The sequence below is a fragment of the Pseudonaja textilis genome, chromosome 2 (assembly GCF_049901715.1).
Source record: "Pseudonaja textilis isolate UNSWEBS1 chromosome 2, rPseTex1.2, whole genome shotgun sequence".
Classification (NCBI taxonomy): domain Eukaryota; kingdom Metazoa; phylum Chordata; class Lepidosauria; order Squamata; family Elapidae; genus Pseudonaja; species Pseudonaja textilis.
The window spans coordinates 4,529,823-4,553,763 of record NC_141991.1 but is presented as its reverse complement, the minus strand read 5'-3'; the positions used below and the strand labels follow the sequence as shown (position 1 = coordinate 4,553,763).

The window sequence follows — 23,941 nt, the reverse complement described above, 5'->3', positions numbered from 1 at the left end:
TTGAATTATAAAGACCTCCAAGATTCCTTCCAACTCTGTTATCTATATATATAAAAGAGAAAACCACTCAGGCATCATCACAAAATCTCCAGAATTGTAAAGCCTACAAACTTGAAATTTGGCACGTACATTGCTCTTGGCTTCTAGGTGCTCACTAAGAAAGAATTTTTCGAAATGACCATCAGAGCATTAGTATTTCCTATATTATTTTTATTAACGTACTCTGATGCTAAGGAATTCTACTCCCCCTCCCCACCTGAAAAGAAATCTGTTCCAAATGCAAAACACAAGCAGAGGGGAGGAGTTTCAGTTTTAGTTTCACAGCACCCAGCAGCTTTAGTAGAGAACAGTTGAGTTAAGCCACGCCTAGGCTCCTTGCTGTCTCCTTGCTCACACAGCACATACTGTTTCAGTTTCCAAACAGCTGTGAACTCTCTCACACACTGACAGGAGGCTAGCCAGATGAATGTGGATGCTGGTAGGCAGAGGCAGAATTTTTTCCCCATTATTTTCCTCCCCCAAAACTAAGCCCGACCACATAGTTTCGTAGCGCAGCACGGGTATCGAGCTACTTCTATTCTATAATGACAGTAGCTGTTTCTATATAGTGGGGTGGGCTGGATGATCTCTGTGTCTTTTTACAATTCAAGGTTTCTTAGGAGTTCACTGACAAACAAAACTTCTCAATCCCTGTTTCATGGATTCCTGTACTGGTCCAGAATTTGTGCAAATGATGGTGTGAATGTAAGCCCAAATCCTCTGCAGAGAGTTCTCTTCTGTAAATTCCTTTCAACTCATTTCTTTCACTCAATAATCCTGTTTGCCACAGTATAATGGCCAGGGGAGATACTGACCTCCCTTCCAGGAAGGGAGTGAAGACTTAGAACAGAAATCTCCAAACTTGGCAACTTTTAAGACTCGTGGACTTCAACTCCCAGAATTACTCAGCTAACATGACTGGAGGAGGAATTCTGGGAGTTTGAAGTCCACAAGTCTTAAAGTTGCTAAGTTTGGGGACCCCTGACTTAGAAAATGGGAGGGGGATCTTCTCTTAAGGTCCCTGCCCTGCTCACTCGCCCTCCCACCCCCCGGGGCGGAGACTCCCAGAGCATCTTCCCCGCGGAGGCAGGAGGCGCCTGGCCAGCTGATGATGACAGTTCCTGGTAGCTACTCGCTCTTCCGCGTCGGCTGATAGTAAGGCTCGCCCGGGGAGCTGAAAAGCAAAGACTCCGCATGATCTTCCGATCTTTCTTCGTGTTGCTGGTAGCGGCCGTCCTGCTACTGGGTGCGGGCATCGGGGGTGAGTGACCGGTGAAAAATTACTCCCCCTTCCCACGGATGGAAGAGAGAGCCTCCGCTTTCCCGACACTGGGAATACCGGAGGAGCCGGACACGACGGGCATTGATTTGAACTCAACCTGCAGGGGGAGAAGCTGGAAAGGAGGCTGGCTAAAGCGGGAAGGGACAGGAGATCCCGAAGTCCACAAGTCTTAAAGTGGCCAAGTTTGGGGACCCCTGAGTCCTAACAAGTAGTAGTACTTCCCACTCGCTAGGGGCAGCTTTCGCTTTGCGTTGCAGCTGGAATTTCCCAGCGCTGCGGGCGGGGCTCTCCTCTCACGTGATGCCCTCTCTGTTAGAACACACATAAGAAGATAGAATCCTAGGGCTAGATGGAAAGAGACCTCCAAAGGTTTCTAACAGAGTTGGAAGGGACCTTGTAAGTAATCTAGTCTAGCCCAACTCCCCAGCAGGAGACCCTACACCAGGGGACCTTCAAACTTGACAGCTTTAAGAGTCGTGGACTTCAACTCCCAGAGTTCCTCCTCTAGTCATGTTAGCTCAGGAATTCTGGGAGTTGAAGTCCACAAGTCTTAAAGCTGTCAAGTTTGAAGGCCCTTGCCCCACACCATTTCTTTCAGATGGAAGTGCAGTCTCTTCTTTGTGTGTGTGTGTGTGTGTGTGTGTGTGTATATATTTGTTTTCTGAGGTTCTCGCGGGTATTTGTATGTGGATCTTTGGTTGTTCGGATTTTCTCCCGCGTAAGATTCGAAGTATCTCTGAGAAGCAAGAGCCGAAGACAGAAGCCTGAAGATGATGAATGAGACTTCATCGAAACGTTGCCTAGATACTTCGAATCTTATGCGGGAGAAAACCCGAACAACCAAAGATCCACATATATATATATATATATATATATATATATAAAATATATAAATGTTTTCTTAAGTTTTCGCGGATACTTACATGTATGGCATTCAGCTTTGCTCGGGTATTTTCCCACATCATAGTAGTTGTGCTTTTATATATGAAATATATAAAATATAAATATATAATATATAAAATATAATGTATGTATGTATGTTTTATCTTTTTGCAGGTATTCATATGTATGGTATTTAGGTTTCTTCGGGTATTTTCCCACATCTTAATAGTTGTGCTTTTAAAGTTATAGCCACGGTTCTGCAGAATCTCATCTGCCATCTTCAGGCTTGTGTGTTGTTTTTTTCCTAATCGTGTGTCAGGCTTTAGCAGCTGTTTCTGTTTGAATTTGGTGCTGGCTTCCTGCTTTATTTGAATGGTTTTTTCTTCATCCTGATTGGCTGGGGGTCTAGGTGTGTGTTTATTGGTCTCCCAGTTGCTGTGTTCTTGATTAGCTGGCAACATTGTGTTTTGTGTATTGGGTTTTTTTAGTGCAGCTTGGTTTTTTTGTGAAGGGCCGACAATTGTGGCTTTCATATGTTGGACTAGTGAGGAAGTGTGTTCCAGGTTTTTTTTACTGTACAGCTCACCAAATGCCTGCTTCTTTTCTCCTGGTAGCTGCCACTTCTTCCCACGTCTTGCGCTATTTCTTCACTGGTGTGTCAGAACTGGGCCACGGCCTGCCCCGGTTTGTCATTGTGGGCTACTTGGATGATCAGCAGTTTGTCCACTATGACAGTGACTCCCGGAGGGACTTGCCACGGGGGCCCTGGATTCGGAAGGTGGAGGAAGACGATGCCCAGTATTGGGAGTGGCAAAGTCAGCTTTCCCACAGCTGGGAACTCTACTTCCAACTGAGCCTCTGGAACCGCTTCAACCACACTCCGGGTAAGTGCCAGGGAGACGGGAGCTTGGCTACAGGCTGTCTTGCGGCTGGCAAACCTTTTTGGCACTGAGTGCTGAAACAGAAGCCCGCAGGCGTGGGGAAGCACCAGAAACCAGAATAACAGTTCCTGTTTCCAGTGTGCACACTTGGTCTTCTGGTTTCTGGCACGCATGCACACGCAAAGACCAGGCGACTGATGCATATGCGCATGCCGGAAATGGGAAAATCCGCTTCCTGGTGCATGTATGCACATTGGGGACTGCTCTTCTGGTTTCTGGTGCTCCTGCTCACACAAAGACCAGCTGGCTGGCATGTGCGTGCTGGAATCCAGAAGAGCAACAGGGGACAGCTGGCATGCCCAGAAAGATGAGTGTCACTTCCAGCATGCGTGCCGTAGGTTCACCATCACAGGCTTAGATAATCACTGAGATCCCTTATAGCTTTTGTTCTATCGCTAAGACAAAGCAGACTTGGATGCTGGAGTTGAAATCAGCTCTTTATTAGCAACCAGTAACTTCAACTAAAGTCGAGCCGCGGCAGCCCTTTTGTTAACGGCTGCTCGCGGCTCGCAACCAATGGCATCTGTTTAAACTTCCCGCCACTTATACGTCCAATCGGAAACTTGTTGTTCTTAACCAATCGTTACGTTGTATTAACTAACTAATAGGAATGTAGTATTAGAAGTCTGTATTTGAATACACTACAGCTCTTCCACTACATAGTGTACGGCTGGTGTCAAAGAATTCTCGTGTAGGGCTGGTGTCAAAGAATGTTTGAGCTGATCTTGGGGCAGGAAGTAGTGAGATGTTCAAACTTGAGATTTTGTGGTCTGTAGATTGAAATATACGTGAGAAAGAAACTCAAATAATCTCTCTTGATTTTGTTTAGTATAAAGTGTAACAATGACACTTGGACAAGGCTCTATTAGAATAATTAATAGAATAATTAATATTAGATTATTCTACTAGAATAATTCCTGCAATCCTTGCAGTTGTTTTTAATTGACCAGCCTACCATGAAAAGCTGGTCTAGTTGGGGTTTGAATACAGGTAGTCCTGGACTTACAAGAGTTCATTTAGTGACCATTCAAAGTTACGACATCACTGAAAAAAGTGACGTGGCAAATTTTCACATTTACGATGATCTCTTTTCCCGACAGACACACAATCAAAACTCGGATGCTTGGCAACTGACTCATATTTATAATGGTTGCAGTGCCCTGGGGTCATGTGATCCCCTTCTGTGACCTTCTGACAAGCAGTCAATGGGGAAACCAGATTCATTTTACAACCATGTTACCAATTTAGAAACTGCAGTGATTCACTTAACAACCCAAGCAAGAAAGATCTCAAAATGGAGCAAGCAAAATTCACTTAACCTGTCATGCCCCTGTTGTAATCTGACTAGGAGGAGGAAGCTGAACAGCTGACAGGGAGTGGGTGTGTAGCTCCGTTGGCTGTGGAAGAAACTGGGGAAGGGCAGAGTCCGGCTGGGCAGAGCAGGGGAGAGGTAGAGTAAGGGAGAGGGAATTCAGAGGAAGACCCAGGCCCACCCCCTCTAGAATGAACTAGGGCATGCAGGGAAGAATGGAGAAAGGAGCAACATGGGTTGCATGGCTTACAGAGAGGAAAGGGCCCTGATTCCCTTCATTAGCTGCAGCTGGGAACACAGTGTATAAAAAAGGCAAACTATGTGCAGCAAGCTGTTGGGAGCAAACATGACTTTATCCTGTGCTATCAAGGCTCATCTGTGTTCCTGGCATCTTCCCAACTGTGTGAATTTTGCCGTGTTTTCAACTCTGCAATTCCTTTTCCTGCCCTGTCATGTTAATTGCTGCAGAGTGGTTTGTTTGGATTTTAAGTTACAGTTTGTATGTACCTTGTTTTGGACTGACTTTCCTGCAGTTAAAGGCTGTTCCTGGGAGAGTTTTTCTCCAGCCCGAAGGTGTCAGGAGGCAGAGCGGGACAAGGGCGCCCTGCTCAGCGGACCAACTGTGAATTTATTTTGTATCGTCATGGCTTATCTGTTTTCCTGGCGTCTTCCCAACTGTGTGAGTTTTGACGTGCTTTTTCAAGTCTGAAATTCCTTCTCCTGCCCTGGCAAACTAATTACTTCAGTTTGGTTTGTTTGGATTTTAAGTTACAGTTTGTGTGTACCTTGTTTTGGACTGACTTTTCTACAATTAAAGACTGTTCCTGGGAGAGTTTTTCTCTAGCCGAAGGTAAGCTAGACATTGGGGGCAAAGTTGGAGATGATAAAGGGACTCCTATTGTTTATTTGACTGTGTTGCCTTTCTGCCACACCCTGGGTCATCACATAACCACTGTTTTGTCTAGCAACAAAAATGTTGGGCTCCATTGGGATTGTAAATTGAGGATTACCTGTAGATGAGCTCTATGGTATATCCCAAGCCTTTCATTATATCTCTGATACTGAGCAACCAATGCAAACTTCACCGAGATGTGTTTTGCAGGGTTTCACACCTGGCAATGGATGCATGGCTGTGAGTTACGACAAGACGGACGTAAAGAAGGCAGTTCTCAGTTTGGCTATGATGGGAAGGATTTCCTCAGCCTGGATAAACAGACTCTCACCTGGACAGCAGCTGACTGGCGGGCCCAGGTCACCAAGCAGAGGTGGGAGGCTGATGTGGTCTGGACTCAAGGCCGGAAGAATTTCCTGGAAGGAGATTGCATTGAGTGGCTGCAGAAATACCTGAATTACGGCAAGGAGTCCCTTCTCAGAAAAGGTGATGGGTTGTGGGTTGTGTTGGTTTATCTTATGTAACAGATCCCCTGGAGCAGTGGCCCCCAACCTTTTTTGTGCCACGGCCCGGTACCGGCATCACAAAATGATCCGTGGCCCAGTACCGGCATCAGCATGCATGACATGGCAAGGTCAGCTGCGACTGGCCAGCCAGCCGTCCCCCGCTTCTCCCTGCCACCTTCAACTCCTCCTTTGTACCTTTGTCGATGGGCTTTGGGACGGTCGCTCGGCTCGCCTTGCCTTGGGTGCTGAAAGAATCCTCACGCCTTAGTTTTGTTCGAAGCCCCCCCCCACTTCAATGAAACTAAGGCGCGAGGATTCCTTCAGGACCCAAACGCCGCTTTCCAACCGGAAAAGCTCACCCGGAAGCACTTTCTCGTCAAACAAGATGGCGGCGCCCAGCAAACCAGCGGCCCGGTAGGAAATGTTCCACGGACCGGTACCGGTCTGCGGCCCGGTGGTTGGGGACCACTACCCTGGAGTACTAATACCACTTTATAATGCCTTGGTAAAGGCCACCCTTGGAATTCTGGATCCAGTTTTGGTCGCCAGGATGTAAAAAAGATGTCGAGACTCTAGAAAGAGTGCAGAGAAGAGCAACAAAGAGGATTAGGGAACTGGAGGCTAAAACATATCAAGGATGGTTGCTGGATATGTCTAGTTTGATGAAAAGAAAGGAGTAAGGGAGACATGATAGCAGTGTTTGGATACCTCAGAGGCTGCCCCCAAAGAAGAGGGAGTCAAGCTATTCTCCAAAGCACCTGAAGCCATGGGTAGAAACTAATCAAGGAGAGAAGCAACTTAGAACTAAGGAGAAATTCCCTGACAGTTAGAACAATTAATCACTGGAACAATTTGCCTCCAGAAGCTGTGGATGTCCAACATTAGAAGTTTTTAAGAAGAGATGGGATAACTATTTGTCTGAAGAGGTGTAGGGTTTCCTGCCTAGGCAGTGGGTTGGACTAGAAGACCTCCAAGGTCCCTTCCAATTCTATTCTATTCTATTCTATTCTATTCTATTCTATTCTATTCTATAATGACAGTAGCTTTTGCTAGATAGTGGGGTGGACTGGATGACCTCTGTCTTCTTACACTACCAGGATTCTATGAATTCGCTTAAAAGCAATTCTTCTCAATTCCGTTTCATGGATTCCTATACTGGTCCAGAATTTGTGCAGAAGATGGCATGAATGTACAACCCAAATCCTCTACAGAGAATTCTCTTCTGTAAATTCCTTTCACGTAGAAATAATCCTGTTTGCCACAGTATGCTGGGCAGGGGGGACACTGACCTCCCTTACAGGAAGGGAGTGAAGACTTACAAAAATGGAATCAAATGCCCAGGGTCTAGAAGGGCATTATTCGTTTATGGGACAACTTGTGGAAGAAAGTAAGGGCTTAAGTACCATGAGGGTATGGTTTAAACGCTGGAACTTTGGGCTTCCCGCCAGTGATGGGATTCAAAAACTTTTTACTGCCGGTTCTATGGGCGTGGCTTGGTGGGTGTGGCAGGGGAAGGATACTGCAAAATCCCATTCCTGCCCCATCCCACTAACCTGCTTTCCAGCTCCGTCTTCCTGTGCAGGGCAACACAAGAAGACCCAGCCGATCAGCTGGGACTTGAGAGGCAGAGAATAGATGGAGGGGCGGGGCCAGTCAGAGGTGGTATTTGCCGGTTCTCCGAACTACTCAAAATTTCCGCTACTGGTTCACCAGAACTGGTCAGAACCTGCTAAATACCACCTCTGCTTCCTGCCCAGGGCATAGCAGAGGAGAGGACTGGTTCAATCCTGCTTCTGATATTCAAAAGGAGCAGGCAACCATATTTGATTGCATTGCTCATCACCCTTCATTGTTGACTGTGCTTGGGCTAGATGGGATCTAGGGTCCTGTTGTATCTCCAGATTCTGTCTCCTGAGTCTCAAGCCATCATTTAGCCGATTATTAAAGGTTCCCCTCGCACATATGTGCTAGTCATTTCTGGCTCTAGGGGGCAGTGCTCATCTTCGTTACAAAGCTGAAGAGCCAGTGCTGTCTGAAGATGTCTTCGTGGTCATGGGGTCATGACTAAACACCGAAGGCGCACTGAACACAGTTACCTTCCCACCAAAGTGGTCCCTATTTTTCTACTGTATTTTTACATGCTTTCGAACTGCTAGGTTGGCAGAAGCTGGGACAAGTAACGGGAGCTCACTCCGTTACGCAGTGCTAGGGATTCGAACCGCCGAACTGCCAACTTTTCTGATCGACAAGCTCAGCGTCTTAGCCACTGAGCCACCGCATCCCTTAAAAGCTGATTATTAAGAATGTTTTAATTTTTGCAGAACCTCCTGTGGTCACAGTCACCCGGAAGGAGAGCTACGACGGACTGGAAATCCTGATCTGCCGTCTTTACGGTTTCTACCCCAAAGATGTGGACGTCACTTGGAGGAAAAGTGGGGAAATCTTGGAGGAGGAGACCTTCCGGGGTAGGATCACTCCCAATTCAGACAGGACCTACCACACCTGGCTCAGCATTGAGATCGACCCCAAGGAGAGAGAGCACTACAAATGTCACGTAGAGCATGACGGTCTTATGAACCCCCAGGATTTCTCCTGGGAGAAGCCAGGTAAGTGATTGCAGTACAAGGACGGGGCGCGTGGATGCCAGGGAGTGCCTGTGAAGATTTATTTACGGGGTGCTGTTCTTGGCACTTCCCATACAGCTAATGTGTAGGTTCAGTCTAGAAACTAGAACTGTGATGGCAAACCTGTGGCAGGCGTGCCCCAGCTAAACTTACCTGCATTGCGCATGCACGCGCCTCCCAGCTGTTTTTTGAGGGAAGTGCCCGTTTTCATCCTCCAGAGGGCCTTTGGAGCCCGGGGGAGGCCATTTTTGCCCTTCCGGAGGCTCAAGAGAAGCCTCTGCAGCCTCAGGAGGCCGAAAAACGGGCCTTCCGGAAATACTGGAAGTGCCGAAACAGGCCTGTTTTCAGCCTGCAGAGGCTTCCCTCGAGCCTCCGGGAGGGCGAAAACAGCCTCAAAAGGGCTGAAAATCAGCTGGGAGGCACATGCATGCATAATGCAGGTAAGGGGGCAGGGTGGGGTTGTTGCGCACGCATGCGCGGGGGGGCGGGCGCATTGTACTGTGGGTGCTGGGTGCGCGTGTGCTTTCGGCACACCACAACAAAAAGGTTCGCCATCACTGAACTATAACAACTAAGATGATCAAAGTTATGCATATGTCCACATGTCCAAGCTATTACAGAATTGGGTAGTCCTGCTAGAAATACTTCGAAACCTCCTTCCAGAGGGGAACAACAGAAAAAGACCATAAAGGTTGGAAAAGATGATAAAACAACATACAGACTTAAAGCCTGAGATATTTTTTACTGGGGATCCTACCTGAGAATTATAGTAAAGAAAAAATATATACATATATTAACAGCAGCTAGGATTGTATTTGCTCAAAATTGAAAAAATGAAGTTTCCAGTGGTGATTAGGAAAATATTGGAAGGTGCAGAAATGAGTAGATTAACATTGGCAGTTAGAGAACAAGAAAAAATGGAGTATTATATGATTTGGGATTTATAAATGGTTGGAAAATGCAGTAAGAAATTAAATGATATTGTTATAATGATATATAATGCTGAATAGGCTATAATATGAATTTAGTGAGAAATGTATATAAATATTAATATGCGCACAAGATATATGTCCCCAGTCGACACATTGTATAACTGAAAGATGGTTTTATTTTTTGTTTTTTTTCTAAAATATTTTATAGAATATTTTTTGTTTTTATTTTGTTTTATAAAAAAACTTTTTATAAAAGAAAAAAGAAACAGACCATAAAGTGGAGGTATGGGGGTCTCTAACAATGCTTCGAGCTGTAAGCATATAGCACTTATAAGCAGTATGCTGAATAACGGGGAGAGAACTTCCTATAATCTTCTCGACTGTCCTTACCACTCTCTGTAGGGACTTTCTATCTGAGGCCAACTTTTTGTTCTTTTCTTAGTTTCATCTGTAACAGGGATCCTCGTGGGCAGTGTCCTAGGTGCTCTGGCTGCTGCTGTCTTGCTGGTAATTGGGATCCTATTCTACACCAGTAAGTTAACTGAGATTTCTTCCTGTTGGTAGAAGCGTTTCGGTGGCAGTTTCCGCCTTTTTCCTACTCTCTGAGAAAAACACCTCTTGTAATTGGCAATGCCCAAAACTCATAACAATTCAACCCCACACTTTCTAAACATGGATCGATGAGCAGAGCAATACCCATGTTAGGGTTCCGGCTGTTACTCCAATTAAATCACGTCTCGAGCCAAACTTCCAAAACTTCAAAAGGATTTATTGGGAGTTAAATATGTCCGGCACTGCCTGGGCGTAGCTAACTCTGAGACACATAATTCATTGTCATCCTTGACCCTGGTTTTCCCCCCACCTTCTGGGTGTACCATAATTCATATTCTCCAATGGGACACATCCATAGCCAAGAGCCATCAATCACGTTATCCAGTTAGATATTTGCGTGGCAGAAACTTCAGTCACCTAGTTACTATCTTTGAAGAACTATTTATGGAATGCACTTTGGGTTTCCAAGCTGCCGCACTGCTGTTTCAAACCCCTTTCCTCCCCACTCCCTTTCTGTTGGTAACTCTAAAAAAGACCACAGAAATATTTTATGAGTTGACACCCTACCAATCACAAGAATGGAATCTGTCCGTGGATTAGTCCTGGAAGTCTCTAAATAGAAAGGGCCAAGGAAGCGGTAACCCAGTTCTATCTCTTTCATAGTTTCCTACAGCAATGGTCTCCAATCTTTCTGGCTTTGTGGACTGGCCCGGGGGTGGGGTGAGGGGTGGGGGGCAGGAGGGCGGGGAGCAGAAATTGTTCCATGCAAGCATCAGGTGTATACATTCACCTGCTGTTTGCATGGCGTGATTCTGAAAAGACCGCGGCCCAGTGACCTGCCCATGGCTTGGGGATTGGGGACCCCTGTCCTTCATTGGTCCCCTCCCAGAGCCTCTGCGCGGACCCTGCATTATCTCCGTCGAAAATGGACCATGTGGAGACTCCGGGGAGGGGAGGGGCGGGGCCAACAGGTTGGTTGAATTACCGGTTCTGCGAACCAGCTGTAACTTTAACATCCGGTTCATCTGAACTGGTAGAATCCCACCCCTGAGAAAAGGGGTGTCAAACTGGTGGTCCACGGGCCCGATGCATCACGCGTGGGCCACGCCCACCCCAGCTCCGTGAAGGGAAAAAGGCTGCAAAATGTCCCGCGATGGCCACGCGACGACATGAGTTTGATAACCGCGATTTAGAAGAACAGGGCAGTTGTCAAAGCTTCTTCTGGATCCAAACGGCATCCAGGTGCCTCCAGAACTCTCTCTCCTATCCAGAAACGGTCCACCCAGTGCAAAATTGAAGAGCTGCTCCAGTTGTTGACTTGCTGACAGCCCCTATCCTGCAAGCTGTAAGCAAGGCTCACCTCCTTAGTGATTGTCTTGTATCCTATGGGCTTCCTGACCTCTCCATGTGAAGGCCTTCTAAGCTTCTGATTCTGCTAAGAGTTGGGTTGATGGTTCTTAGTCTGCTGAGTGCTTAACTAAGCAATTAGTTACCGGTTTACTGTCTGTGGATTTTTACTGATTGTCAGATACAACGACTTATAATACTGTGGGAAGAAATATCCATCTAGTCCAGTTCCAAGCCGGGAGAAAGGCACTGGAGACAATATGGGGGCTGGAGGCTGATTGGAAAGAGGGTCCATTTATTGATGAAGCAGAACCACATGGGTTCTGGTGCAGCTGACCCTATGGAGTTGAGAGCGAGAGGTTTTTATACCTTCTCTTGGGCTTTGCACTTGAGCTTCCTGTTCCTGTGTGAGAACATTTGTTCTATTGGCTGTTGTCCGACTCCCATGGAGCCAAGTAGAGGTTACGTATGGGTCATAGCTGGCTCTATAGGTTGTCTGAGCTCCCAGGTTTGGTTGAAGTTTGCTGGGGGTGTTGCAAAAAACACTGGAAACATGGAGGCTGATTGGAAAGATGGTGAATGGTGAAGCAGAACCACCGAGCAGGTGTGAGTCTGGGTAGTTGATAACATGGAATGGAGAGAGATATATAGACATACCCTCTGTTGGGCTTTGAACTTGCTTCCTGTTCCTGTGGCAAGAAACGTATCCTGATTGGTTGTCAGACCCCCGAGGCAGGGATAGCTTTGCAGGGTATCTGTGTCCTAAATTTGGTTGAAACTTGCTGGGTGATGCAATGAAGGGCAATTAAATGGCTCTGCCTGAAGGAGATAGATCTTCGTTATGTAGAATAGACTGACTCAGGCCTTAATGGCCCATTAGCAAAGGTGGGGGTGGGGGTTGAGTTTCTGCCTCTCTTGAGTTTCTAGTTCACTTTTAGGGAAAATATTCTGCCTTTTTAATATATCCTAAAATATTACATTTTTCTAGGAGAGGGTTGGGTTTTTAAGCGCCAATAGGGTGTTGGGAAATTCCTATTGTGGCTTAATGGCTTTTTCCTGTGTTGGACCTTGGATGATGGCTATTTGCTTATGAAAAGAGCTATATAATTCTCAATAAGCTATTTCTCTCTTAAATGCTGACATCTTGCTGAGGGGTATTAAGGAAAGTGGGTGTTGATTTCTGCCTCTAAAAAAACATGTTTCTTCATTTCTCCCTTTGGGGAAATACAATATTCTGCCTTTTTAACATTATCCAAAATATTTCATCCTTCTGGGCGGGAGGTGATAAGTTTCGACACTGGTTTACTGTCTGTGGGTTTTTACTGATTATCAGATACAATGACTCATTATAATACGGTACCTCGGGTATGGGATACCTAAAAATCTGCAGCCATTTCATCATTATTAACCTAAAGTTAAATTAAACTTTGGAGAATGGGGGCGTGTGCCGTCAAATCAGCATGGACTCCTGATAATTTCCTGGACAATCCCTGTGGGTTTTTTTTTGGCAAGTTTTTTCTTAAGTGTTTTGCAGTGGTAAGCTCCTGTTAATGTTAATTTTCTGACCGGTTCGGAGAATCCTTATTGGAAGAAATCTTTTCCCATTTTTTTAGGGCTAATTTGCAAGGAACAAGCAGGAATGAAAGATCCTAGTGCAGGGGTCCCCAAACTTGGCAACTTTAAGACTTGTGGACTTCGACTCCCAGAATTCCTGAGCTAACATGTCTTGGAGGAATTCTGGGAGTTGAAGTCCACAAGTCTTAAAAGTTCCTAAGTTTGGAGGCCTCTGTTCTAGTGTGCCTGTATTTCTAGCCTATTCCTTATCTTAATTGTTGCCAGGGGTGGGCTTCAAATTTTTTTTAACAACCGGTTCTGTGGGCGTGGCTTAGTTGGTGGGTGTGGCTTGGTGGTCATGTGACTGGGTGGGCGTGGCCAACTCGACATCACTCATGTTAAGGGGTGCTTCTCTTCACCTGGCCTCTCATGCCAGTGGGGATGCTGCAACCGTGGTTGTAAGTGTGAAAAAAACGGTCATAAGTCACTTTTTTTCAGCGCCATTGTAACTCTGAATGAACTAAATGAACTGTTGTAAGTCAAGGATTGCCTGTACAAAAATACAAGAAGCTTCTTTGCTTGCAAAAAAGCTGCCCTAAATACCAATCGTCAGATTTAAAATGTCTGCAAGCCAAAGTTGCAAATCAGGCAGGGTGCCAGAGCTCCTTGAGGAATTAAAATAGTTAAAATGCAACGGTAACTATCAGCAGCCATCTCTTGCTCAAAAAGTCAAGCCCTTTAGCAGAGAGGTCATTTAAGCCAGGGGGCCCCAACCACCGGGCCCTGGACCGGTACCAGTCCGTGGATCATTTTGTACCAGGCCGCAAAGAATGAAAGTAGGGCCTACTTTGCTTGGGCGCCGCCATCTTGTTTTGACGGCACTTGAGAAAGTGCTTCCGGGTGAGCTTGTCAGTCGTTGGTTGGAAAGTGGTGTTCGGGTGCTGAAGGAATCCTTGCGCCTTAGTTTCGTCGAAGCGGGGGCGGCTTCGAATGAAGAGCTGTCCCGATGGCGGTGGAATCTCGCATTACTCACGAGGAGATTAAGAAAGAGCCCGAAAAGCCCATTGACCGCGAGAAGGTACAAAGGAGGAGTTGAAGGTGGCGGGGAGAAGCGGGAGACGGCTGGCTGGCCAGTCGCTCGGCTCGCCCTGCCTTGGTCGTGCGTGCTGATGCCGGTACCAGTCCGTGGATTGGTCCGTGGATTGTACCGGTCTGTGGTACAAAAAAGGTTGGGGACCACTGCTTTAAGCTCTCCAGAAAGAGCACACCCAAGGCGAAGCAATCCTTAGATCCATTTGCACCCCTTTAAAATACCATCTGGCCTCACTCACCTCACAAGAGGAAATCATCCATCCTAAAGTCTAGGCTGTCTGCCAAGAATGTAATAAGGGTGGAAAAAAACCCAGGAGATTTCTTCTAACTACTGGTTCCCCGAACCTCCTAGAAAGTGAATATGGGGTTCTATAGAACCGATCAGAACCGGTAGAATCCCACCCCTGATTGTTGCCCCTGCTTGCTGTAAGAAGTTAGCACCCACACCTAGAAAATTTCACTTTAGAGCTCTCAGCCCTGTGGTCCTGTCCACTGTTAAACCATCTCTCCAAATGTCCTCCATGTTTTCCAGTGTCTTTCCCCCCCACCGCACTTGGAACTGATCCCAGAAGGATATTTCTTCCAACACTGCTTTTAAGTGTTTTCAAAAACTGCCTTTGGGTTAAAAGCTGCCTCTGGGAACAGCCTTAATGGTTCAGGCAGGCAGCCTTCCTGTCTGTAGCTGTGCTTCCACTGAATCTTCCCCACCCACTGAGGTTTTTTTTTGTGGTAATAGTATTCCTGGGGCTTTGAACAGCTATTTACAGAAGGGTTAGAAGAAAGGCTGTGGGGCAGGATGCAAACCTGCCTTTCTGAGGGCATGTTATTATTATTTTTTCCCTTAAAAATCTGGATGATTACCTTAGGACAAGGGGGTCAGAAGTTAGCACCCACGCCTTTCCTAGAAAAATAAAATATCCTGGGAAATATTAAAAAGGCAGAATATTTCCCCCTAAAAAAGAGTAGAAACTCAAGAACAGAAACACCTCAGAAGCAGAAGCTCACCCCCACCCACCCCCCTTTGTTAATGGGTGGGCCATTAAGGCCCGGGCCAGAATACTTTACATAACAAAGACCTCCAGGTAAAGGTATAGCAAGGTATATGCTTCAGAGGGGCCAAGGCACATGATTGTTCACTGATAATAAGTGGATCCATCTTCCAATTTGTTATAGTTTGCTCTCTTTATAATATTGCATAGGAACATGACACCAATTATAGAAAGTTAGCACCCACTCCTGTTCCTGGAGAAATGAAATATTTTGGGAAAAGGTTGAAAAGGAAGAATATGTTTCCCTGGATGAGAAATGGAGAAACATGTTTTCTTAGAGGGAGAAAGTAGCCCCCGCCTTCCTTAATAGCCCCTAGCCTATGTCAACACTTAAGAGATAAAGAGATAGATTCATAGGCAAAAATTCCCTGAGGCAAAATCTGAATAAAGACAATGGGGATTAGCCCTCACTCTAGATGTTAATTCATCTCTTTAAGCTCTGCATTTTGTAGACCAAATATCAGGGCCCACTTTTTGGAGAGCTTAAATGATCTGTCCCCTAAAGGGTATCTCTTTATGAGCAAAGAGCAGGCTGTAGTTTAACTATTTTAATTCCTCAAAGCAAAGAAGCTTTCTGCATTTCTTTTGTACAGGTAATCCTTGATTTACAACAATTCATTTAGTGACCGTTCAAAGTTGCAATGGCCCCCAAGAAAAGTGACTTATGACTGTTTTTCACATTGTATGAAGTTATCACCCACCCCTCTCCGAGAAAAATGAAATATCCTAGGAAATATTAAAAAGGCAGAATATTTCCCTTAGAAAGAACTAGAAATTCAGAAGCAGAAACTCACCTCAGAGGTAGAAGCTCACCCTCACCTTTGTTAATGGGTGGGCCATTAAGGCCTGGGCCAGAATATTCTACATAACAAAGATAGGTAGGTAGGTAGGTAGGTAGGTAGATTAGATTAGATTAGATTAGATTAGATTAGATTAGATTAGATTAGATAGATTAGGTAGGTAGGTAGATAGATTAGATTAGATAGATTAGATTGATTAGATTAGATAGATAGATTAGATAGGTAGGTAGATAGATTAGATTAGATTAGATAGATTAGATAGATTAGATAGGTAGGTAGATAGATAGATAAGATTAGATTAGATTAGATAGATTAGATTAGATAGATAGATTAGATAGGAAGGTAGGTAGATAGATAAGATTAGATAAGATAAGATAAGATAAGATAAGATAAGATAAGATAAGATAAGATAGATAAGATAGATAGATAGATAGATAGATTAGATTAGATAGATTAGGTAGGTAGGTAGGTAGATTAGATTAGATAGATTAGATTAGATAGATTAGATTGGTAGGTAGGTAGGTAGATAAGATTAGATAAGATAAGATAAGATAGATAAAATAGATAGATAGATAGATAGATAGATAGATGATAGATAGATAGATAGATGTTAGATAGGTAGATAGATAGGTAGGTAGGTAGGTAGATAAGATTAGATAGATTAGGTAGGTAGATTAGGTAGGTAGGTAGGTAGGTAGATAGATAAGATTAGATAAGATTAGATTAGATTAGATTAGATAAAATAAGATAAGATAAAATAGATTAGATAGATAGATAGATAGATAGATAGATAGATAGATAGATAGATAGATTAGATAGGTATGTAGGTAGGTAGATATATTAGATTAGATAGACTAGATTAGATAGATAGATAGATAGATAGATAGATAGATAGATTAGAATTCTTTATTGGCCAAGTGTGATTGGACACACAAGGAATTTGTCTTGGTGCAAATGTTCTCAGTGTACATAAAAGAAAAGATACATTTGTCAAGAGTCAAGAACATCAGGCACAACTCTTAATAATAGTCATAGGGTACCAATAAGCAATCAAAACTTACTAGGAAACAGTCCATATAAATTGTAAGGCTACAAGCAACAAAGTTACAATCATAGAGTCACAAGTGGGAGGGGATGAGTGATAAGGAGTGATGAGAAGATTAACAGTCATAGTAGTGCAGACTTTGCAAATAGTCGAACAGTGTCGATGTCAAGTGGTGGGAGTTATTTGTTTGGCAGAGTGACGGCTTTCGGGGTGGAGGGAAAACTGTCCTTGTGTCTAGTTGTTCTGGTGTGCAGTGCTCTATAGCGTAGTTCTGAGGGTAGGAGTTGAAACAGTTCATGTCCAGGAGGTGAGGGGTCTGTAAATATTTTCGCAGCCCTCTTTTTGATACAGGAAACAGGATACAGGTCCTCCATGGAAGGCAGGTTATGGCAATTGTTTTTTTCTGCAGTTCTCTACCCATGTAACCACCAGGCCTGGAAAGATTGCATCAGCCAGCGCTCAGGTGAAGCCGTGTGGTCCGGACAAATCCTACAAAGTTAGCTAAGACCCCCCCCCCGCCCCTGCGAGTCTGACAGCCAATGGGATACAATTATTACACAGGAACAGGAAACACTAAGGTGGGGCCACCAGAGGGTATAAAACGATCGCGCTCTCAGCACCTTGCCCCTTTTCCCTTCTTTTCCTTCACCCAAACATCTTGAAGCACGTGACCGTCCTTTTCACCCAGGATCTCCAAGCCAGGCGGTCCTGCCCACTATTAAACCATCTTTCCAAATGGCCTCCGTGTTTCCAATATCTTTTTCCTTCCACTTGGAACTGAACCCAGAGGATATTTCTTCCAACAACACTTACGACCGTTGTAGCATCGCCATGGTCAGGAGAGGCCAGGCGATGCTAAGCGCCCCTCGACGTGAGCGACATCAAGTTGGCCACACCCACTCAGTCACATGATCGCCCAGCCACGCCCACCCAGCCAGTCATTAGGACAGAGAGCCAGTTGTTTAAAAATGTGAAGCTCACCCCTCGTGCTTTGTCGTTGCCTGTTTCCTTTGGTTGAGAGAGAATGGCTGGCTCATGTCAGCCACCTAGCCTGCCTAAGGCGGGACGAGAAAAGCATCGTCACCTGGTTTATAACTGTTGGAAGAAATATCCTTCTGGGTTCAGTTCCAAGTGAACAAGATCACATGCCTTGGCGCTCTTGGGGAAAAGGGAAGACCTGCCCAGAGTCCCTTGGTTGTATGTCCCTCTGTTGGGATTTGAATTTGAGCTTGAATTCTGATTGGTTGTCAGTGTCAGGTGGTGCTCCGTTCAAAATCCAAGAAAGAAATACTTAAGACTCTTTAGATTAGAGCAAAGATAACTTTTACTGGAAGTCAAGTGGTAGCAACAAAAGAATTCTGAATCTGAGAAATTAGGCGCGTAAATCACATATACAAAGTGTTGGAAACATTCCCGGCCCTCATAGTTCAAATGATTCTTCCCATGAAAAGTTGTGAATATGATCGTGTGGGCATCTTCAGGTGGTGATGAGGCCTCTGTCCGTTGACCTTGGCATGTTTTGATAAAGATTTGCGGCTGCGCAGAGAAAAGAAAGCTAAGCGAGGAATAGAAACCTTCATGGCAACTCTGTCCTGAGTCCCAGGCTTGGTTGAGCTTTGCTGGGTGATTATGTCATGAAAGGGCCTGAAGGAGGTAGATCTTTGTTGTGTTGAATAGACTGGCCCAGGCCTTAATGGCCCATTAGCGAAGGTTGGTGGGGGGGGCTTAGTTTCTCCCTCTCTGAGTTTCTACTCTTTTAGGGGAAATATTCTGCCTTTTTAGTATAGCCTAAAATATTTCGTTCTTCTAGGAGAGGGGTGGGTTTTAACTTCCAACGCAGCCTTAACCATCATCCTAATTTGTCCCTCAAAATTAAACTAGGGTTATTATAATTAGGCTGCAAAACTCAGTCTCCCCAGAAGACTTAGATATGTATGTTTGCTGCCATCCTGGGGGTCATCTGGTGTGTTTGCAGGCTAGACTAGGTGCTGCTAAATTAAAAGACTATAATCTCCGAAACTGTACTGTAAGGTTCGGAAAAATATTAACTGACACAAATGTTTTTAAAGGGTTAAAAAGATTTGGGTCTAACATTTTGTTTGTTTTTGGTGTTTTTTTTTTAGAAAAATGGCGGAAGGCCTACCAAGCTGCATCAAGTAAGTGAACAGGGCCTCTTTGAATCGGAATGCGTATTCATAGAAGGGGTCGAGCTATTTTCTACAGCACCTGAATATTCAACCTAGAAATAAGGAGAAATTTTCTGACAGAATTGTGGAAAGGGAACTTCATGAGGACAGTGGTGACACTCAAGCAGAAAAAAGCCCAAAGGCAACACCAGGCCAGCCATAAAACAAACTTGCATAGGAAAAGAGATTTAATAAAAGGTATTGAAAGAAGCCCCCTAGGCAAAAAGCCAAGTAATTAAGAAAACTAGGGAAACAAAAAAGAAATCCCTTACAAACAAAAGGCCATGCCAAATCAGCAAAACAAATAAGACAAAAGACCCATAGCAGACAGGAGATTGCCACTAAACAAATATAAGAAATGAAACTAATAATCCAATCAAACCACCCCGCAGAGTTTACCCTCTGACGGAAATGGAGACAACCCCCCCCCAACAGGATTTAAGCACTCACACACAAAAGGAGAACAGGTATAAAAATCAGGAGTTTATTACACAAAGCTGGCTAGCCCCAGGAACGCAGACTTCTTGCTATCTCTTGCCTTCCTGAAAATTAAAGCAAACTTGCTTCCAAATAGCTGTCTGTCTGTGTCCTTACTCTGAAAGCACTCCCAGCAGGAAAAAAGAACCCTTGGAAGAAAGGCATTTGCAAGCCTTTCAACAGAACAATGAACCAAGGCAAAATAATGTTGCCTTCAGAAGTTGCGGGAGCTTCCTCTCTGGAAAATGAAAGAAAATCACTCTTTCAAAAAGAGACTGGACGGCCGTTTGTCAGAAATGGTGTAGGGTCTCCTGCTTGGGCAGGGGGGGTTGGACTAGATGACCTACAAGGTCCCTTCCAATTCTGTTACTCTGTTAATCCACAATTATCTTCAGAGCTGCTTTAGTGGAACCTGCACTGGGGGTGGGGGGGTATATATGAACTTTAAAGGGATTTCTACCTGTATTATAGATAACTTTTCATTCCTCCTCTTGGTAGTTTGCCTATTTCTAGCTGATCTTTTTCCGGATCATTTATAATTTCAGATGTAGTGGAATGACGCATGAATCTGGATCAGAGGTTTCCCTGCTGAAGGCCACAACGGCAATCTAGGAAAACGTTGGACTGGCTGGGTAGATCGGGATCTACACATCTTCATTTCTTTCCTTCTACTTCTTTGATTCTGGCGATCCACTGGGAGCGTTCACTGATGCCGGATTAAATTTTCTTCCCTTGCACTTTGGCTTCGATGGCGTGAGAACCAGCATGAAAGACATAAAAAGTGTGATAAAGATTACATCGTGCAGGATTATCCTTGATTGTTGTGAATACCTAGCAGTTTTCAAGTGGCATATGTAACAGATAACAGATAATCAGAGTTGGAAGGGACCTTATAGGTCATCTAGTCCAACCCCCTGCCCAAGCTGGAAACCCTATACCATTTCTGACAAATGGCAGTCCAATCTCTTCTTGAAAGTCTCCAGTGATGACGCTCCCACAACTTCCGAAGGCAACTTCTGTTCCATTGGTTGATTGTTCTGTCATTCTGGTGTTGCTTACAGAAACTTCCTCTCCGTTAACCCTTATTACATTCTTGGCAGGCCTAGACTTCCTGTCTCAGGAACTTCTCTGGAGCTTTTTTTCCCCCTTCTTTGCTGGTACTTTGCTTATGTGGAGTGACCATTCAAGTTACAATGGCACTGAAACAAGTGACTTATGACCATTTTTCACACTTACGACTGTTGCAGCATCCCCACAGTCATGAGAGGCCAGGCGGGAAGATGCGTGCCTCGATGTGAGTGATGTTGAATTGGCCACGTCCAGCCAATAACATGACCACCAAGCCATGCCCACCAACTAAGCCACGTCCCCAGAATCGGTTGTTAAAAAATTTGAATCCCACCCCTGGCCCTGATGGCGAACCGTGATGGTGGCACGCAGAGCCATTTGCGATCCGCAGGCAAACTTACCTCACTGTGCATGCGCACGCCTCATAGCTGATTTTAGGCTGCTTTGAGGCCTTTTTCAGCCTCCCAGGGGCTTGAAAAAAGTCTCTGCGGGCTGAATAGGCCCATTTCATCACTTCCTGTAATACCAGAAGTGACAAAACGGGCCTATTCGGCCTGAAGAGGCTTTTTTCAAGCCTCTAGAAGGCCGAAGAAGGCCTCAAACCAGCTGAAAATCAGCTGTGAGGCACAGTGCAGGTAAGGGGGCGGGGGGCGTGCTGCAGGTGTGTGTGTGGGTGATTGCATGCACATGCGCAGGGGGGGAGCGCATTGCCTTCTGGGTGCTGGCATGCACAGGGCACAGATGATTTTTGGCACAGGAGCCCAAAAAGGTCAGCCACCACTGGTATAGGGATTCTAGAAGACTTCCAAGAAGACTAGAAGACCTCCAAGGTCCCTTCCAACTCCGTTTTTCTGTTAGTCTGACCTTGTCATTTTATTTACATTTATGGTACTGCCTTTGTTGTGATTATTTTGCTGTGTTGTACACTTCTGAAAAAACTGCTTACTGTAAGAGAGAGCAGCAGTGGTACAGTGGTTAGAATGCGGTATTGCAGTCTGCCCATAGCCAACAGTTTGATCTTGTCCATCTCATCGCTGACCCTTCCTTCCTTCCTCCCTCCCTCCCTCCCTTGCTGTGGTGGTGCCGTGGTTAAAATGCAGTGTTGCAAACTAACTCTGCCCACTGCCAGCAGTTCGATCCTGACCAACTCACGGTTGACTCAGCCTTCCATCCTTCCGAGGTCGGTAAAAATGAGGAACCAGATTGTTGGGGGCAATTTGCTGACTCTGTAAACCACTCCAAGAGGACTGTGAAACACTGTGAAATGGTATATCAGTCTATTGTTATATACAGTTAGTAATGCATACCGTTTTTGTCGGCATTTTTCCACACAATTTATAGCTCAGTAGCAGCTGAGATTTTCATATTAGCTACTCAGGGATGATCATGATTGGCCAGTACAGATAGGTGAAATAAATCCTTCTCCCCACACACCTCCCAAAATTGTTGCATAAATGAGACAGGGTCGTGAAGGTGCTGCCGGAACTGGATACCCATAGATTATTCTCCGTTATTGGGAGAAATCTTAAAAATGGCATCCAATCAAGCTGATGTTTCTTTTTATGGAAGAATAAAAATCAAAGGGCAAGGAAATTGGAGTTCATCATTGCAAAATCAAGCCACAGTTAGTACCGCTCATGGCCGCATGGATGAACTTGGAATTTCTGTTGGTTTTATCGTCTTTTTCTTGCACGGTATGGGAGCAGTTGTAGCAGACAAAAAAGCTCTATAGAGAATCATTAAAACTGCCCAGAATATCATCGGGCTCCAGCTACCAGCCCTGGACGACATCTTCGCATCTCGCTGTTTTGAGGAAGTTTGTGCAACATTCTCAGGGACTCTTCCCATCCTGCTTACAATCTTTGTGAACTGTTGCTTTCTGGTAGAAGATATAGAACAATTAAAACTTGGACCACACATTTTCTGAATAGTTTTTAATCCCAGAGCTATAATTGCGCTTAACAATGAACTTAAGAACCACCATCAGTGAGCTGTTGAACAACATTACTTGGTCTGTTGTGTGGATGCTTGTATGTTTTAGGGAGTGCGGAACCTCCGTGAGTGGGGTGTGTTTGGGGATTGTCATGTGTGTGTGTGTGGGTTAGGTCTGATCTCTGGGTGTTATGTGAATTTTATTGAATGTGCATACTGTATATATTCGTACGATGACAATAAAGTATTCTATTCTACTCTTTGCTTCTATGAGTTTTTCACCTCTCAGCAGGGGGCGTAGATTTGATTTGACCCTGAACCTGGTTAAGCTCCTAACACATATCTGAAATGCAATGGTCCAAGAGCTCAAATCGCAGTAGAGGGCTTGAATCCCATAGATAAGATGTGACTGCCTATGCCTGGATCGTCCCAATATAGCAGAAAATGGACCATGCGCTGCTTGCCCATGGCCAACATAAGGTTAAAAAGTGGAAGATATTGCGGTTATCTAAGTCATGTCAAACTTCATACTGAGGTACATACAGAATAAAATAACGCCCTTGTCAGCTTTGGAAGCCATATTAGCACCAGACGCTTCCACATTGCCACATTCTTGAGCCTGGGAAATGGGAGGGGGGAATTTCTTGGAGTGCGTGTGGTTAGACATAATAGCATTCTTCTTCTAAGTCAAGGTCATGTTATTTCTGCACCTGGTTGAGAGGACGTCTCAAGGACGGGATGGATGGTGATTGGGGCATGTGATGCATTGGCAGGTGCAGGGGGTGGATTTGTAGTTTTTACTTATTGGTAAAAACTGGAACTTTCAGATTCGGGATTCCCCAGATGTGCCAGTTTACTACCCAAATAAAACAACGTTTGAGAAGATGTCTGTCTTGGAGTTATTTGTTGGAGCAGAGGTTTTCTGAAATGCTGACAGCTCTTGGTTTTTAAGGGAAGGTAGAATAAATATACAACGGGTGTTAAACTCGCCGCGTCATCTTGCCACGACGTGACATTTCATGACTTTTCCCCATTCGCGGGGCTGGGGTGGGCGTGGCCTCTGCGTGACGCATCTGGTCCACAGGCTGTCAGTTTGGTGCCAATAATATATACTGCTTTATGACGTGTGGACTCAAATTCCCAGAATTCCCCAGGCAGTGGAGAGTTGGGTTCACCCATCTTAACATGGCTAAAACTGAGAAACATGGGCATATCTCGTTCTGATTACATACAGGTAGTTGTTGTGGTTCAGTGGCAGCCTGTGCAGACAGTAGTAGAATTGGAGAGTGGGAAAGAACAGGGACCAGTCCAGGAGTCTGGGGAGGACTCGGACGAGGGACCTGCATCCGATGCAGAGATGGGGCCAGGGCCATCTGGCAGTTGTGTGCTGACTCTGGAGCCTCCAGAGTCTGGCAGCAGCAAGGCAGAG

General features: G+C 45.1%; 1 protein-coding gene across 6 annotated transcripts; it reads left to right on the top strand.

Moving 5' to 3' along the window:
* The first annotated feature begins 990 nt into the window (after positions 1 to 990).
* Positions 991 to 22,769, top strand: LOC113450374 (major histocompatibility complex class I-related protein 1-like). 6 transcript variants are annotated; one of them, XM_087928414.1, is made up of 8 exons: positions 1,033 to 1,300; positions 2,818 to 3,087; positions 5,559 to 5,834; positions 8,176 to 8,460; positions 9,853 to 9,942; positions 18,973 to 19,005; positions 20,058 to 20,076; positions 20,109 to 22,769. In XM_087928414.1, the coding sequence occupies exons 1-7, from the start codon at positions 1,234 to 1,236 to the stop codon at positions 20,069 to 20,071; spliced, it is 1,035 nt and encodes a 344-aa protein (XP_087784540.1). In that variant the 5' UTR covers positions 1,033 to 1,233; the 3' UTR covers positions 20,072 to 20,076; positions 20,109 to 22,769. The 6 variants fall into 6 exon arrangements, with proteins under 6 accessions (XP_026577344.1, XP_087784540.1, XP_087784543.1 ...); XM_026721559.2 differs by having other exon boundaries at positions 991 to 1,300; positions 20,058 to 22,769; XM_087928417.1 differs by lacking the exon at positions 9,853 to 9,942.
* The last annotated feature ends 1,172 nt before the right edge of the window (positions 22,770 to 23,941 follow it).

What these genes read in the sequence shown, in the direction of transcription:
- LOC113450374 (XM_087928413.1), top strand. Translation starts at nt 1,234, where the DNA reads ATGATCTTCCGATCTTTCTTCGTGTTGCTGGTAGCGGCCGTCCTGCTA. An exon ending in ACTGGGTGCGGGCATCGGGG is followed by an intron (nt 1,301 to 2,817) that starts GTGAGTGACCGG and finishes TTCTCCTGGTAG; the next exon opens with CTGCCACTTCTTCCCACGTC. An exon ending in CCGCTTCAACCACACTCCGG is followed by an intron (nt 3,088 to 5,558) that starts GTAAGTGCCAGG and finishes TGTGTTTTGCAG; the next exon opens with GGTTTCACACCTGGCAATGG.